The following is a 17,944-nucleotide window of genomic DNA, read 5'->3' as shown; positions in this document are numbered from 1 at the left end:
AGGTAGGTAGGGTTTTAGGGCTATATGACATAATATCCTTTCAAGTCTTTTGAATCTTTCCAGTGGATTTGGTGCCCAAGAGGCATGTAGAGAATTTAGTATAATCCATCACCTGTCCTTCCCAGAAGGCTGGTCAGTGAATGACCATAAGGACAAGAGTGAGAGATGTGAAAGTGCATTATGCATCTTTGGATTATGCTATTAGGCTCATCAAGAGTTTGAGATCCCTGGTTAGTTAAATTAGATATCAAAGCTGCATTTTGATTCTTGCCTATGCAGAAAGTGGGCTGGCCCTGGTTGGGCATGTTTTTTTGGGGTGTTAGCTTTCACTCTGCAAAGCAATGTCTATTTAGCAGTGTCGGTGATGCAACAGGTAGCAGACTCCCCTTTTGAGCAGAAGGCTGTGGGTTCTATTCCACACCAGGTGGATTGATTTCTGACATTATAGTGCAGAATGGGGGGGTGCTGCACTTCTGAATGTGTTCACCTTCAGATGACCCATTAAACCAAGGCCACATTTGCCTGAGTTGTTGATAGCTCAGATGGATATAAAAAGATCCCTTGGCACCTATTGAAAAAAGTAGATGTCCTTTATTTATACAGAAAAGACATTTACAAAATGGTGACATATCTACAAAATTACTGAGCTCCAGTTCCCTTCTCTTACTTTGTATACATTCATACTTTGTCATGTCAAGTTTCTGTCCTTATTAGACCCCACTCCATTTTCCATAACCACCCTCTGATTTTACTCAATATCACTGCCAAATACATTTTCCATTGAACATAATTCCATTTATCCTTTCATTCCATATAATCGGTAAAACATAAAAATATTTTTTATCTATTCTTTTGACATATTCTTTACTACTTTTTTATGTCCACGTTTATCGTATCTACTTTATTATATCTTAGAAAAAAATTTCGTTACATAATTTTCACAATAATTTCACTACAAAAAATGCATCAGGTTGTCCCCAGTATTTTAATACACCCTTATTTCCCCTCAACATTTTTCTTAGTTGAAATATGTATAATTTTGTCCTTTTCTATCTGTAGTACAACATTACATTTCCATCCACAAGTCCATAAACCCCTTTTGTCATAAACCTTTGCAATGTCCAATACTTCTTTGCATAAAGATTTCAAATGGCCTTTTCAAGTATCTCTTTCTACTTTTGTTCAAAATTCCACCTGACTCTTCTTTTTTTGTTTCCCTGTTAAATGTTTTTATTACATACAAGTGCCAAGATTTACAGTTCTTTTTTCATATTCCCCAAGGAAATTTTCCATTGTAAAAACAGTCTCCAATATAATGTCACAAAATGTCTCTTTGTTTATAAGAATAAAAGCGCTTACCTCTTGGGCTTCAACACCCAAAGAAATAATTAAATTGTCCCTGACTTTATACCCACCCATTTTTTTCTTTATTTTACATCCGTATCACATACGTCCACATCATGTTCTCTTCTGTTTTCTTTTTTTTCAGTTACTCCCTTGGTGACTTGTTCCACTTTTCAGTGCAAGACATTCTCTCCTTTTTGCCATCATTTTTCAGGATAGATTCTGCTTTGTCTTTTGGTATTTTATATGTGATGTCACCCCAAGAAGAGTCTCCTTCATTTTCTGGCTCACTCTGCATCAGCATCACTTTCAATATATCATCTCAAAGACCTCCCAACTGGAGGATTGTAATAAGACAAGACTCATCTATCATCTCCTCTTTTTCAGTTTCAGCAAATAAGGAAAACAACATCAGAATCCTCCACAATGTTACTGGTACTCTCCCCAGTACTGATGTTCACCTCCATGCCTTCTACCACCTTTTTTTTTTTCAGGCACCATCCTCCCAGCCACCACTGTACTAGGAATGGGACATGCATGCTTGCTCATTATCTTCAGAGCTATATGTAGGGGAAGCCCCCAATGCCCTGGCCAAATTTCCCCTAGTAGTATAAATACCATATTGGGTCTCCCCTGAAAAGACGATACTAGCCTAGTGGGACTAACCCAGTCAGTAAAGGAAAAATAAATACAATTAAATAAATGCCAATGGAATGTGCAGCAGTGTGTGCTACTTTTGACAAATTTAGCATGGCTTTAAATTGACTTTAGCAAAGATGGGCCTCATGGCAGACGGATTTCCACTATCTGGATGATTTTTGTAAGGCACAGAAGCATAGAAGCTGCAGGGGAAGGAATGTAGCCATTTATTGACTTGTGTCAGAAGGTTGGGGTACCATTAGAGAGGTTGAGGTGCCCAACCAAGGTTTTTAATTTCTTAGACCTAAAAGTAGATGATGAGCAAGATTTGTTCCCCCCTGCCAGTATCATAGTAAGGGTGGGGTGAAGGGGGCACATGCCCTGGGTGCAACCTGTCAGAGGGTAGAATCTGAGTGCAATTCCTGCATTCTTTCTGTACCAGCATTTTATAAATTCCAGTAAAGCAACTTTTTTGTGTTGCAGGTAGAAGGGGTGTGAGCTTCAGTCTCCTGTAATCAGTCTATTAGAGCATTTAGTCTTTTTTGGGTTTTTTTTTTTTGGTATTCCATTGAAGAGCTGGTAGGGAGGGGCCATGAGCTTCTGAGTGAGCTTTTTTTTTTTTTGTGAAGTGAAGGGGTGTGCACTTCAAAGGGTATGCTAATCAAGGACTGGAACATGGGGTGAATGAGACAGTGATGCCTCTGCCTGCTACCCATTGAAAGGCTGAATAGGTTGAGAGATAGCAAGAATAGATATTTTTCAGTAGAAGGAGACAAGAATTAAGGTAGTTATGGCACTGTTAAGTTTGTTAAATTTTACATGTAGGGCAATAAGATTGAATAGGATATTCAGCAGATCTGTGGCTAATTTGAATGGTGGTAGAAGGAAGCATCATAGTGTAATAACCATTATTGTGAATCAGGACCTTTCTATTTGGGGCATCTTTTTGGACCATGTTAATGAGATGTCCTTTTGGTAGGAGGAATGAGTATCAGCCTATAAATTGCAGCTTAATGCAGTAACTATTTGAAATGTTGGGACCCACTTCAGTAAGTCTCATAATATGGAAACTGAATAGCAGAACGAATAGACTTGTACAAAAGTCTCAATTAGACATTTCTCAGAAAGCTCTATTTTCTTTGAGGTATGGTGATCTTTGAGATGGAGCACATATATGCGTCCACATTTAAATCCCGAAATACCAAATTCTCGAGTTTTGAAATACTGAACTCAAAACATCGAGATTTCAGTATCTCGAAATGTAAAAGTGGACCAAAAAAAAAAAAAACCCCACAGCTAAAATAATGTGTTTGCAGGTGGGAAAGCCCCCTGCACCCCCACACCCCCCTACTTAAATTTACCAACTCCGAGATCACGCTGCAGTGAAGAGAACAATAATGCACCTGTTGCACTTACTGTTCTCTTCACTGTAGCGCTTTCTCGGAGTTGGTATTTTTAAGTAGGGGGGATGGGGGGTGCAGGGAGGCTTGCCCCCCTGCAAAGACATTATTTTAGGTTTTTTTTTTTTTTTGGTCTACTTTTAAATTTCGAGATACCGAAATCTTGATGTTTTGAGTTCGGTATCTCAAAACTCGAGATTTTGGTATTTCGGGATTTAAAAGTGGATCTGGTATATATACATATATCAGTTTGGCAAGTGTGAGAGGGAAAGCAGTGATATTCAATATTTAATCTTCTCCTGCATTTTCGGTCTTTTTTTTACATTGTGTCAGCACTTGGCATTACGAGTGCCAACATTTCAATAGGAGGCCCCTTTATACAGATGCAGCTGGGGAGAATGGGTAAAGCAACCTACTTTAATGGGAGTTTGCTATCAAATGGCCTGATGAGTGGCTGGGGCAATGGATGAAGGTCGTTGCCTTTTTGGATTCAATGCCCATATGGGTTGCCCCAGTAGTGTAGCAGAAGGAGCTGAGAAACCAGATTGAATTTCATTCCAATAATTTAGCTGCATCACTTGTATTACTGAAGAAGAGGACTAAGTATAATTTGGTGGAAGTAGTTTTGAGGAAGTTTTGCAGAGCTTGACGGTTAACTTTACTTTTTCTTCTAAGCATGCACCAGGTAGGCTGAATGCTATAACTGACAGTTTGTCCCAGTTTCAGTTTCACAGGTTTCTGTCATTGGTTCTAGAGGAGGACAAGCAACCAGTATCATTTCCCAAGGAGGCATGCAATATTGGCAGGCTGTAACAGGTTGGTTGGTGAAGCATTCCTGAAAATGGAAGATGAGTAGAGCTTGTATCTCTGATTATTTTTTACTTCATTTATGGAACAGCTTGCTCGCCATGAGACAGTACGGTCCTTTAAACTGGTTGGCAGATATTTGGTTCAAAGGTGGGATTTTGGTGAAAGCAGTGAGGATCCACTTGGCTGCTATCAATATGGCAGCAAAGTCTGTAGGGTTAAGCAATATTACTAAGTAGTAGATATTGTTATAAAGTCGAGAGCCTGCTATGGGGCAAGCATTTTTTATGTGAGTTGCTGAAAAGTTTTCTGATGTCTGCATTATCATATGTATCTTATGGGCAGTGTTATCTCTTTTTGTAAGAAAGTGTTTTTTGGGTTGGTGAGCTGTCAGGTAATTTATGTTTGAATTGTGTGTATTACAGATTCAGCAGTTTTGGTGTGGCTGTATAAGGCTTAGGTTTACCAGGGGCAAGGACAACAAATTGTGTTAAAAAGGAATTCAAAGTATTTTGTGACCAGCTGGTGTGTAAAGATGAAGGGACTAATTTGTTCTCCAACAGTTTTAGATGATAGGCCAGTTTCAGCAAGTCATTTTTTTTTATTTTGAGGAGGACTTTGGATTACTAGGGTTTTTTGTCAACAGATTTTTGGCTCATTCTTTTTTGATAGGTAGGTCTTCAGACTTGGTTGTAGATGGCAGGTCCTACATTAGCTGGATAAAATTGTCCCTGGGACAGTTTTTTTTGTGTATTCAAGAGCAAAGTAGGTGACAGTGAGGCCTGGTGGTTTATTTTTAGGACTTGATCAATATAAATGGAAAGTGAGTTGGTGTGATTTTAGAGTAATGTGTTGGAATCAATTGTTTCTCAGGTTTGATAAGGTACAGATTGTATTAGGCATTGCCTAGGATACTTGTAGCTCCTCTGGGGGTAAATAATCTAGGTAGTATTCCTAAATGAAGATTGTTAGCAGATATTGTGCAGGATTTGGTTGTATTGAAGCAATGGTTTCCCAAAGACAAACTGGCCTGGTCTGAGATTATTCATAGACTAGAGTGGAGAGAAGCTGTCAGCCACTTCAACTCTTTAAAAGCTCAGTGTTTTATAAATCTTTAAAAGCTCAGTGTTTTATAAATCTTTAAAAGCTCAGTGTTTTATAACTCTTTAAAAGCTCAGTGTTTTATAACTCTTTAAAAGCTCAGTGTTTTATAAATCTTTAAAAGCTCAGTGTTTTATAAATCTTTAAAAGCTCAGTGTTTTATAAATCTTTAAAAGCTCAGTGTTTTATAAATCTTTAAAAGCTCTGTGTTTTATAAATCTTTAAAAGCTCGGTGTTTTATAAATCTTTAAAAGCTCGGTGTTTTATAAATCTTTAAAAGCTCGGTGTTTTATAAATCTTTAAAAGCTCAGTGTTTTATAAATCTTAGGGTTTTCAGAGTCGCTTCTTTAGATTATGTCACATTGGAATATTAGGATTTTCCTGAAAGGGATTTTGTTATAGGTTGGATGGGTTTTCATTTAAGTGCATTAGTAATCTTAAAACAGTCACCAGTGGTTTTGAAAACTGTTCACCTTTAAGCTATCCTTTACAAGGTTCAGAGCCAAGATTGTTTTATGGTTACACATTACTATGATTCATGATTTTTGAAGGGGTAAACTGGTCACGCTTGCTACGCTTAAACTTTTTCTTCCTGCTCCATTTTAAATATTTTATTTATTTATTAAGTTATACACTTCTGATTGATGATACATTAGGCATAGCAATGCCCATTTTGTTCACAAACTTGAAGTGTAAGTCAATGAATAGCAAGAATTAAACTAAGTATATCTGATCAAAGTAAACAATTAAAATCTCAGGTCAGAGACAAATCAGCATAAGCAACAAGGTGAGGAAATCTATAACATAAAGACAATTATGTCTTTCCCTGGTGAATGACTTAAAACCCCAATTATACTATGTAAGATTACCAGAATGCAATATATTACGCTTGTGTTCTGTTTAAAAAGGGCTGAAGGAAATATATCTGTTTATAAATAATATTTTTATTACTTGACTGAAGACTTTAATGCTATCATGCACCTTGCAGACATTAATTACAACATAATGACTGCTTCTTATATGAGATTTACCTTGATGCATATTTGTCCTCTGCGGAGTTCTCACTCATTTACTTTCAGTATTACATGACTTTTGATAATCATTGCTGTACTCTTTAAAATGTAACAATAGTAATTAGGGCGTGCAAACAGTAGATTCAGAGAGCTAATTTATTATCTGTCATGATATTCCTCAGTATGATGCAAAAATGACTAGTTTCACTGCAGACTCTAACTTCAAAATAACACTCTCTAGTGTGTGTGCTTTGTCAATGGAATATTGATACATTTCAAGTGTGAAAGCACTTTGCTTTGCCTCATGCCTTACAATATACTTTTAATTACTAATAAAAATCAAACCACAGCTATTCTTGTACTCTTGTCTGCTTATGCTGTAGCTATGAAAAACTGATATCAAATGAACTAATGAACCACAGACTGAGTAATGACACTGCACTGTAAAACTGCAGTACTTAAAAAGGTAAAGGAATACAAATGAACCATTGCAGAATGGCAATGATGTATGTATAATGTATGCGGTAAGATCACTTTTGTTATAGTAAAATCACTTAATGCCTTAACCCAGCCTTTGAAGCTTGTGTTAACAATAATAAGGGTAAAAACTCAATGACCAAATACAGCAAACATTTAAAAATCCCAACTTATGTTAGCCAGCCATTATCTGTCTTCAGTGTTCTGCTTAGTCAGGACAGCTTCCTTTTATTGCCAAAACTCCATTTCTGTAGTCAGGGAAGTAAATCTTCCATATCGTATTTTAGAAAAATAAATGACAGTATGTAAAGTGGACAGTCTAATCAATAAAACTTCTATTACATTTAACATTAGGAGTTATGTCTTCTTCCCTGGCTATTCCAAAAAGTTCAGTTTCCTTTACAAAAGTGCATTACATATATCTATTACATCTGATAAACTACACACAGCATTGTAGATTTAATCAGATCTATTCATTCTGCAATAAAATTTTCAGATTTTATTTCATGACAAATCCATGTGCCTAAGGAGGCAAAAATTCAGATATAAATGTGGTATTTTGCTCTTGTTTTAATTTGTGAACATGTTCTGTTCCTTTTCCAAGTAATATCCTATGACAAACTTTAAAATATAAATTTTTGAGTTGCTCACTAGTAAGTGAGGAAATAAATGTGCGTGTGATAGTATATAAAGCTTTAAGTATATATATATATATATATATATATATATATATATATATATATATATATATATGAATTGATGTTGTAGATTGTAACTTTAAGACTGTAAATACTCATAATGCTTTGCCAGTTTGGTAGTCATTTGTGTTGTTTTGTGAGAAGCATACCTTTTAACAGCACAAAATGTGGGCAAAGCCTAAAATAATGAGACAATGGCCCAAAAATAGGGACAGATTTTAAATATTGCCCTTATAAATTTAAGAAACTTGCTAGAATAACACTGTGTTCATATGCATTTTCTGAAAGATACGAAGTCTGAAACTGAAATGTATTTCAATTTGTGACTTCAGTCCTCCGTCATTTGCCAGAAAACCACAAATTTTATGAGAAATGGACCAAAAGTATGAGGTAAAAAACTGTGTATTTTGCGGAAATCTGGACAGCTGAGAGGTGTGAAAGCTGTAATGTTAACTGCCATTTGGGAGTTATTAAAAATGCATTGTAACTTTAAGTACATGTGTTGTGACAGTGACTGTTTTCTTTTTTCACAAAGTATCATTGATTTCTTTAGAGCACAGCCACCTGATGGTTTCTCCATGAGTTATGCAGTTGTATTAAAGTGGTAGATGCAAGCATTTCTGAGGTGGGGGTACAGTCTGGACAGCAGATTATTGGGTGGACAGGACTGGTCCTACAGCAGTCTTACCTGCAGCATACAGAAATTTTCAGAGAACCTAGTAAATTGGTAAGAGAAGTAGAGAGAGAATAAAAATGAAATGGGTATAAGTAAAGCAAAGACTAGCATAAGAAAGATAAAGTAAAGTCAGATGGATAATTTCTGGGAAAAAGCTGATTTCAGCTTCATCTTCATCATTAGCTTCTGCTAAGATAAGAAGCAGCTTTGGGGTTTTCTGTAGTATTACTCCTTCCCCACCTGGAGTAACAGGTTCAGAAACCCAAAGTGTAGGAATTGTAAGTATTGTTTATAGAATGAATGAAAGAAAAGTTTCAGTCTCTCCCATAAAGTCAACATTTTCTTATGCTAAAACCTACTATCTGGCCCAAATATGCAAGCAAACACCTAGATACAAACAGATACATGACTGTATCAAAGAATAGAAACCGTTCACATGTTTGAGTATCACATTTAGTGAAAACTGATACTGCACTCCCAACTTGTCCTTTTTGTTTAAGTTTGTCAAAGTACTATCAACAATAAGGAACTATTGCAAGTGTATGCTCTTGGACCCATTCTGAAAGGAACCATGAGACTGGAGATTATAGCTGACCCAAAGCATGAAGGAAGGATCATGCTTCAGAGTAGCAATAATTTGCCCTATTTCAGCTTAATCCATCAACTCTCCAGAGTAATAATAGCTCCATCACAACACTCAGAATATTAAGTATTTTATTTGTAACCATATATGTATTACCAAGGTGGTTTCCAGAATTGTGTTTCCTGGTAGAGCATCATGGTTTGCATCTGGACAGACATTTTCTTTCTGTTGAGAAGGAGGGAACTCTGCTGTAACGGTTATAGAATTGGTAGCCAGTGGACTTGTACTAGGAGCAATGTGGTCAGTCACATCTGTAATATCTTCCTCGTAAGCTCTACAGACAAAAATAATTCCACTTACTTAGGTACTGCATTAGAATAATAAGCCACAATCTCAGTGAAACTTGGAACACTGACACCCACTACATTGAGTTTCAAAACATCATATCTGATGTGTCAGACATGCAAAATACAAATATAAAAGTTGCATATAAAAACTCTCATAAATGTTATTGCAGTTGGGTATACTCTACTCCCCACACACCCAATCTCTAAGTATACTGACTCTGAGGGTACACAAATGTGGAGAAATGGGAAAATATTAAAACAAAAATCTCACCTCTTCAGTTTACTGTGAGTGACCTGACATTAAAGACAAAATTAAATGCAAATGCTAACAGTCTCATGGCCAATGAAATAAAACATCTACATTACAACTCTTCAATTAAATATATTAGACTTTAGATGTTTGATAAAACAGAGCATGAGAAAATGCAGTGTTTCCACCTGTGTAGTACATCCTTAAAGTTACAGAACACAGAATAAAGCGGGAAAGCTTATACTCAATTATTAATAACTTCTGTTCATTAAATGAATATGGCATAAGCCATCATTTTGTAACATGCAGATTTAAAGAAATCTAAAATGTGAGGAAATTGTAGTGATTTATCACTCTAAAAATGGAAAGAAAAGTATTGCTCTACTAAATGTATAAGCCTAAAGAAACTAACATGAGTTTAGTGACTACGGTCTTTCCTGTGTATTGCAGTTTGATTTATTTATGCAGTTCTCTTAACATTTCTATTTTACTCCACTAACATTGCTTCACATAAATGATGGTCCTTGGTACTACACACACATTCTACTTATCCTGCTACATTCTCAAGCTACATTTGGGAGGTGGAAGGGGAAGGGTCCAGGAGTCCCTGGAGAATGGTCTTAGCAAAGTTTAATCTGGACCTACAGAAGGAATCAAGCTTGTAGGGCCCAGTAAATGTGTGAGTCTGTGTGTTTGTCTATATATATGTATATATATATATATATATATATATATATATATATATATATATATATATATATATATATATATATATGGATCTAGGGCATTTAAACGGAAGTTCAAAAGCCCGAATCCATTACCACCAAACACACTTTAACGAAAGTGCTTTCATCGAAAAAGTGCTTTTGTTAAAGTATGTTAAAAAAAACACAAAATCTACTTGAATGCAGGGGATTAAGCTCCCCTGCACCCCCCACACACCCCCTACTTTAATATTCTCACTCCGAGATTGCACTAAAGTGGGAAAAAGGGAATTTTCCTTCCCGCACCATAGTATGACTGGAACAACAAGCATACTTACGCGAAAGTGCTGCTTCAGTGAATAGCACTTTCGCGCAAGTATGCTCACATTTTTGGCCAACAATACTGAAATTAAATTGGTTCAGTATACCAAACTACTAGGTCTCACAACTGAAAATAATCTCAGGTTTGAACTACACATACAAAACTGCATTAAAAAAACACCAAAAACTAGGCATGCTATGCAATAATAAAAACTTCCTGATAACAGCTACCAAAATTACCCTAACCTAAACCTACCTCTTCCCCTTACTGTTATATAGGGCCCGAATTCTAACTAACTTATAGACCTCCCTAAGAAAAAAATTAGAAACCTGCTATAACAGAATTGCCAAATTTGCCACAAATACAACCCCTCTAACTCATCACTGTAATGCCCTACATTCCCTAACATGGCTTGAACTCCCACTCTATCTCCAATATGTACAACTTACTGCGGTATACAAAATCATCCACAACCCACTAGCTTGTCCTGCTCTTAGTCCATTAATCAACTTTTATATCTCAAATAAACATCTCAGATCTGAAGACAAACCGCTCCTCACAACTTATAAACCTAACAAAACTCCAGGCTTAAGCCTTTATTCCTGCTCTGTGGCAATTCTGCAGAACTGCCTTCCTTTAACTATCAAAACTGCTACTAACCTGCACTCCTTCAAAATCTCTATAAAAAATATTTCAACAAAGCTTGGATTTGCACCTGTATCAGCCCAGGCTGAGGTACTCTTACAACTTTTTCTACCGCTACTCTCTTTATCCCCACTGCTAACTTAATCTACCCTCTCTTCCTCTACACATACTCCGCAGAGGTTACACTCATACATTTTCCACATCTATTCCTACTGTTCCCTCTATCACAGCCTATGCTTCTCTACTAGTACTATCCTTCGCCTTCACCAATATAATCTGTTATCATATTTCATGACTCAAGAATATTAATAATCATTATGATAGTCATCTGTTATATAAATAATGCTGAATCCTCCTATTTTCAGGCTTTCCATCTAATTTATACTTTAACACTATGACTTTATTATGTCTGTTAAATTTGTATTTTGACAAACTAATGTGTAGTTTTTCAAATTTTATGTTTGAATTTACCATATGTATTTGGAGCTTTTCTCCCTGGGCCTCCTCTGAAAATGGGTACCTCATGACCCAGTCAGACTTTCCCAGTAAACAAATGCCAAATAAATAAATATATATATATATATATATATATATATATATATATATATATATATATATATATATATATATATATATATATATACACATATATATAGAGAGAGAGGATCAAGAAGTTGGTACTTCTAGAATTCAATCCTTTCCAAAAAGCCATCGGTGAAGCCAAGGCCCTGATAGAGTAAAAGATTATGAAAAAGGTATACTGCTCAATGCTTTGAGTCTAAACAAAAAAACTCCACTCCCTAGAAGCTCTCTTTACCCTAGAGAATGCTGATGTCTCTGCGTTCATTCAGACGTGGTTTAAAGCCACAGCGAGCACACCAACAGTGCAAAGTTGTAGTGCCTTCCACACATTTAGGTCAGCTACTTCATAGGCAGGGACTAAAGGTGCAGGTGTCTCTATTTATATCAAAAATAAATATACTTCAAGGCTGGTCAAACAGGACAATCCAGCTGAGCTGCTACATGTTCAAATCACAATTGACAAAATCCAATACCACTTCCTTGCAAGCTATAGGTCCCCCTCTATGACCCAGGAAACCCATACCATGTATTCAAACTTATTAGAAACACTAACCATCCAACCCAATACCATATTCATGGGTGACTTCAATTACCCCACTATTAACTGGGAATCCTATATGGCACCAAATGCACAGGCACAGAAATTCCTGAATTTTGTAAACACAAACTCCATGGACCAGATAGTCAATACACCAACCAGGGGTGTAACCATATTAGATCTGGTCCTCGCTAATATGGGAGACTGCTGCACCCCCCTACTGTAATTCCTTCCCTGGTAATGTCAGACCACAAAATGGTGTCCTTTGAAGTAAAAATAAAACCTGGACACCCCCCCCCCCCAGCTAAACCTGGAATATTCAGGAACTATTCTAAGGCTAACCTCCTGCTATTAAGTGAGAACCTGGCAAAATGTCAAGCCCCCATAAACCCTGAGAACACTTCTGCCTATACAGAACTGTTCACAGAAACCCTTTGCAAGCATGCTAATAGCTGCATAGAGGCGGCTGTACCCACCAGGAAGAAGTACAGAACTAACTCAAAAACAAGCCACCATGGTAGAATCACAAAATTAGTCATCCATATAACACGAGGAAAAAAATCATTGCAAAATTAGGAGGTGCAGCACCCAGCAGGATAAAAGCACTTTCATCAAACTAAACCAACAACTCGGAGAACAAATAGTTTACCAAAGCCAAATTTTAGGTAAGTCTGACCTCCCAGACCAAGGACAACCACAAAGCATTCTTTACTCATGTCTGCAACCTCAAAGGCAATACACAATTTTGTGCAGAGCTCATTGTGTCTCACCTATACTGAACTGGAAGATACAGCAAACCTCCTGGCTGATAAATTCAACTCCAACTTTATTCCTCTCTCCTCCTCAACCTTCCCCCAGGAAATATCATCAAATATAACTCCCCCTACTTTCACTAGGAAACAGGTCCTTAATACTTTCTCTAAGACCAAGAGCACTGCATCAAAGGGCTCAGACAATATCCCAGGATGCCTTCTAAACAGCATGAAACATGACCTATCAGGGCCACTGGAATTACTATTTAATTGTAGCCTCCAAACAGTTTTCATGCCTCATGAATAGAGAAAGGCAACAGTCCCCCCTCTGCACAAAGGTGGGCCATCTACAGACCCTGGAAACTACAGACCCATTGGTCTCACTAGTCTTATTTATAAAGCCATGGAAATAATTATCATGGAGATGATCGATAGAGATATAGTAAACCTACATACACTGAACCCAACTCAGTTTGTTTTTTGTCAGGGGCAGATCATGTCTACTCAAGCTGGTGGACTTCTTTGAGAAGGTCATCAAAGCAATGGATAAGGGCAAAATCGTTCGCACTGCCTATCTTGACCTGGCCAAGGCATTTGACACAATACCCCACTCAGGCATTGTTGACAAACTCATGAGGTGTGGTACAAACCTGTATGTTATCACCTGGTGGATAGCCAGCTGGCTCACAGACAGGACCCAGGAAGTTAGAATTGGGGAGTCACCTCTACAAAGAGAGCAGTCATAAGTGGAGTCCCCTCAGGAAGCAGTCATTAGAGTGCTCCTTTTTGGCATTTACTTCTCAGAAGTCAAGGCCAATGTCAGTGGTCTCCGACTGACTAAATTTGCAGACGATTCCAAATTAGGAGCCATTACTGAATTTCACACTGACACAAAATCTCCAGGAGGGGCTGACACAGACAAACAACTGGTGTCAGAGCCATGTACTAAAACTAAATGCCAAGAAATGCATAATAGTATCCTATGGGAGGTCATCCATCCCTGGTAACTATCATATTGAGAACACACCCCTTAGAGTTGACCCAGTAGTCAAGGACTTAGGAACACACACAGATAGTAATCTACCCTTTGATCATCATGTGTCTACAGTGGCGAGGAAATCATTCTATATTGCACAGCCTATAAACAAAGGTATGGCATCCAAGTCCAAGGAATTCATTGTTCCACTGTATTCAGCATTCATCAGACCCATCATTGACTACAGTGCCCCCTTTGGTATGTACCTAACTAGGCATATCCAACGATTGGAATGTCCACAGAGGTTCCTCACTAAAAGAATACAGGGCATAAGTAATATGTCCTATGCAGGCCCTATCCCTGTATTCTGTCTCCTACAGGCTTTTGAGGGGAGATCTATGCCTGGCATACAGGGCATTGTCAGACTCCACTCTGATGGACCTCCTGCATATCCACAAAACAAACGGCACCAGGATTACACATTCTAAAGAGTTAAACCTTGCCTGTGATATAAATAATACCTGTTTGAGAGATAGGTATGTATCCCAGAGACAATCCTGTCTATGGAACAGGATCCCCATCAACGTGAAGCAGAGTTCCTCCCTAACCCAATTCAAGTGCAACTTGGACAATTGGATGGGAAACCAGAAATTCATCCCTTGTTTGATACCTATGTCTCTAATGGACACAGGTAACCTGTAAAAGGTTCATCTCTCAGGTCAATGCTTACACTTATCAAGGGTATCAGAACTTGTCAGAAATTTGGGATGTATGTCTAGGATTAAAAATGCCCTTGTGGTTGGTAGCCTATGAACCTATGACTATCATTTGGAAATGGTCTGTTTTGACACAGGTTGTCCTTTTTTACCTTCACAAGAAATGAACTGACCCAAGGATCTGAAATGTTCAGTTCTGTCTAGATAGCAATTGAGCTATCTGTGAAGATCCATGGTACAGAGGACCCTTTCTCATTTTTATGTTCAGGAAAGAAAACTGGGAGATGGATAGTTAGACGTAAAGTAAACTCTGATACCACTTTAGACATAAAAGAAGGATTAGTTCTCAAAGAAATTCTGTCTCTGGGGAAAATAAGATAGGGTTGACTCATAAGCGCTTGCAACTCAACTATTGTTCTTGCAGAAGTCAATGCAAGCCAATGCTTATCTCATCCCATCCCTCCTATATGGTACATCTATCCTCACCAACCTGCAATCCTCCCTCAAAACAAAACTGTCTTCTTGCTATAACAAGATATCAACATTTGCGGCAGGTCACAGAGCCATTTCTCATCATTGTAATTCTTTTCACCAACTAAACTGGCTTGCTCTACCTAACCTCCTGTTATACCCAACTTGTCCAAGCACATAAACCCATTTACAACCCCTCTCTGTCCTACCTTTGAAATGCATGAACCAGAACAACTTCTAAGATCTAATTCACAAAAAACTAATGAAATTGCATAAACCTACACATCCAGCTGGGAATCACCTAATGTCCTTCTCTCTTTCACACCTCTGGAATTCTCTACCATCTCCTATCCACATCACCAGCAATCTCTCCTCATTTAAAACCTTGCTGCACTCACAGTTAACTTCACAATGGAAGTGTTCCTGCTCCCATCCTACCTAATCCTTCTAATACCACTCCCTACTCTCCTAGAACTAAATATACCATCACTGCCTCCTATAGTTGCACATCTCTATTAAACTATTTGACCAACTACTTAAAAGTTACCCTATGCTGCTACTGTTTTAAAAAAAGTGTTTTTTATTGCTGTTTAATGAACTATACTGATGTATTCTATCATTGTTAACCTTTTCTTATCATATTTACTTTGTATTCCTAAGAGATATCTGATGTATATGTGCAATGTGTACTATGTGTTTGTATTTTTCTGGAGCTTTTCTCCCCAGGACTCCATTGAAAATGGACTCCTTGTGGCCCAGTGGACTATCCTGGCAAACAAACTGCAAATATATAAATAAATAAATTTGGATGTATGCTTGGGGCCATCGTCATGTTGAAAGGTGAAATTTCTCTTCATCTTCAGCTTTCTAAAAACGCCTGAAGGTTTTGGACCAAAAGTGACTGGTATTTGGAGCTGTTCATAATTCCCTTCACCTTGACTAAAGCCCCAGTTCCAGCTGAAGAAAAGCAACCCCAAAGCATGATACTGCCACCACCATGCTTCACAGTGGGGATGGTGCTCTTTCGGTGATGCGAAGTGTTGTTTTTGTGCCAAACGTACCTTTTGGAATTGTGGCCAAAAAGTTCAACCTTGATCTCATCAGACCACAACACATTTTCTACATGCTTTTGGGAGACTTTATGTATTGTTTTTCAAATTTTAGCTGGGCCTGGATGATGATCTGTGTAAGAAAAGACTTCCGTCTTGCAACCCTACCCCATACTCCAGACATATGGAGAATACGGGAGATTGTTGTCACATGCAGTACACAACCAGAACTTGCCAAAAATTCCTGAAGCTTTCTCGTGTTGCTGTATGTTTCTTGGCAGCCTCCATGACCAGTTTTCATCTTGTCTTTTCATCAATTTTGGAGGGACATTCAGTTCTATGCAATGTCACTGTTGTCGCATATTTTCTCTACTTTTTGATGACTGTCTTCACTGTGTTCCATGGAATATCCAATGCTGTGGAAATTTTTTGTACCCTTCTTCTGACTGATACCTTTCAACAATGAGATCCCTTTGATGATTTGTAGGCTCTCTGCAAACCATGGCTTTTGCTGTAGAAGGCAACTGAGTAAATGTCAGGAAAATCCTACTAGGACTGCTGAACTTTATTTGGGATTAATCAGAGTATTTTTAATTGATGGCAGGTGTGTACCTAAGAGGACTGAATGCTGTAATTAAATCAAAATTCAACTCAGCACCACTTCTCATGGTGTCCTGCAGAGTTCTACAAGCAGCAGAGAGCAAAAGAGTGACTTTTTCCTGATTTAAGTATTTTTTCTGGCTTTTTGATTATTTACTGCTTAGCGACTGCATTTTCGCCTGTTTATACAGCTCTGCATTCTATTTAAACTGTTTTTGTGTTGATTAACTGTTTTGCACTTTTAAAAAGTTATTTGTTGCTTAATTTTACCTGTAGGCTAACACACTCAAGTGCGCTAGCCGTTTAAAAGCATTTATAGCATTTACTGTCTGTTTTTCCTCTGTTTTCTGCAAAAAAAAAAAAAAAAAAATCTTGTTTTCCTGCCTTACTGAACTAGAATAGTCCAGTCTTCAGAGTTTGCTGATCTCTGGGCTTTGTCTTGGTTCCTGTGCTATTCCATATCCTTATTTGGATAAAAGGAAGCGTCTTTGTTCACCAGTGGGAGTGGGGAGCACTGAGCGGCCTATTTGTCCCTAGAGGAGTGGTTCCAGCCAGAAACTTGTAGTCTATTGGCCATTTTGGGTCAATTCATAGCTCTTTTCAGCCCCCTGTAATAAAGCCCACTTTAGCGCGCTTTTTCGCTTGTATTCAACTCAGCACAGCTCCTCGTGGTGTCCTGCAGAGTTCTACAAGCAGCAGAGAGCAAAAGAGTGACTTTTCCTGATTTAAGTATTTTTTTCTGGCTTTTTGATTATTTACTGCTTAGCGACTGCATTTTCACCTGTTTATACAGCTCTGCATTCTATTTAAACTGTTTTGTGTTGATTAACTGTTTTGCACTTTTAAAAAGTTATTTGTTGCTTAATTTTACCTGTAGGCTAACACACTCAAGTGCGCTAGCCGTTTAAAAGCATTTATAGCATTTACGGTCTGTTTTTCCTCTGTTTTCTGCAAAAAAATAAATAAATAAATAAATAAATCTTGTTTTCCCGCCTTACTGAACTAGAATAGCCCAGTCTTCAGAGTTTGCTGATCTCTGGGCTTTGGCTTGGTTCCTGTGCTATTCCATATCCTTATTTGGATAAAGGGAAGCTTCTTTGTTCACCAGTGGGAGTGGGGAGCACTGAGCAGCCTATTTGTCCCTAGAGCAGTGGTTCCAGCCAGAAACTTGTAGTCTATTGGCCATTTTGGGTCAATTCCTAGCTCTTTTCAACCCCCTGCTATAAAGCCCGCTTTAGCACGCTTTTGCGTGAT

The 17,944-nt window shown here is 37.8% G+C and overlaps 1 protein-coding gene across 1 annotated transcript in view; it reads right to left on the bottom strand.

Moving 5' to 3' along the window:
- LOC122790603 overlaps positions 1-17,944 on the bottom strand; it is a 225,588-nt gene that overhangs the window by 99,892 nt on the left and 107,752 nt on the right. Inside the window, exon 5 of the mRNA XM_044058130.1 lies at positions 8,895-9,072. Within this exon, the coding sequence (XP_043914065.1) occupies positions 8,895-9,072 (178 nt within the window). The remainder of the gene's footprint in view (positions 1-8,894; positions 9,073-17,944) is intronic.

Source organism: Protopterus annectens, chromosome 16.part0 (genome assembly GCF_019279795.1).
Source record: "Protopterus annectens isolate FY-2018-M chromosome 16.part0, PAN1.0, whole genome shotgun sequence".
NCBI lineage: Eukaryota > Metazoa > Chordata > Ceratodontiformes > Protopteridae > Protopterus > Protopterus annectens.
Note: the sequence above shows the minus strand (reverse complement) of the source record. Positions and strands in the feature narration are given on the sequence as shown.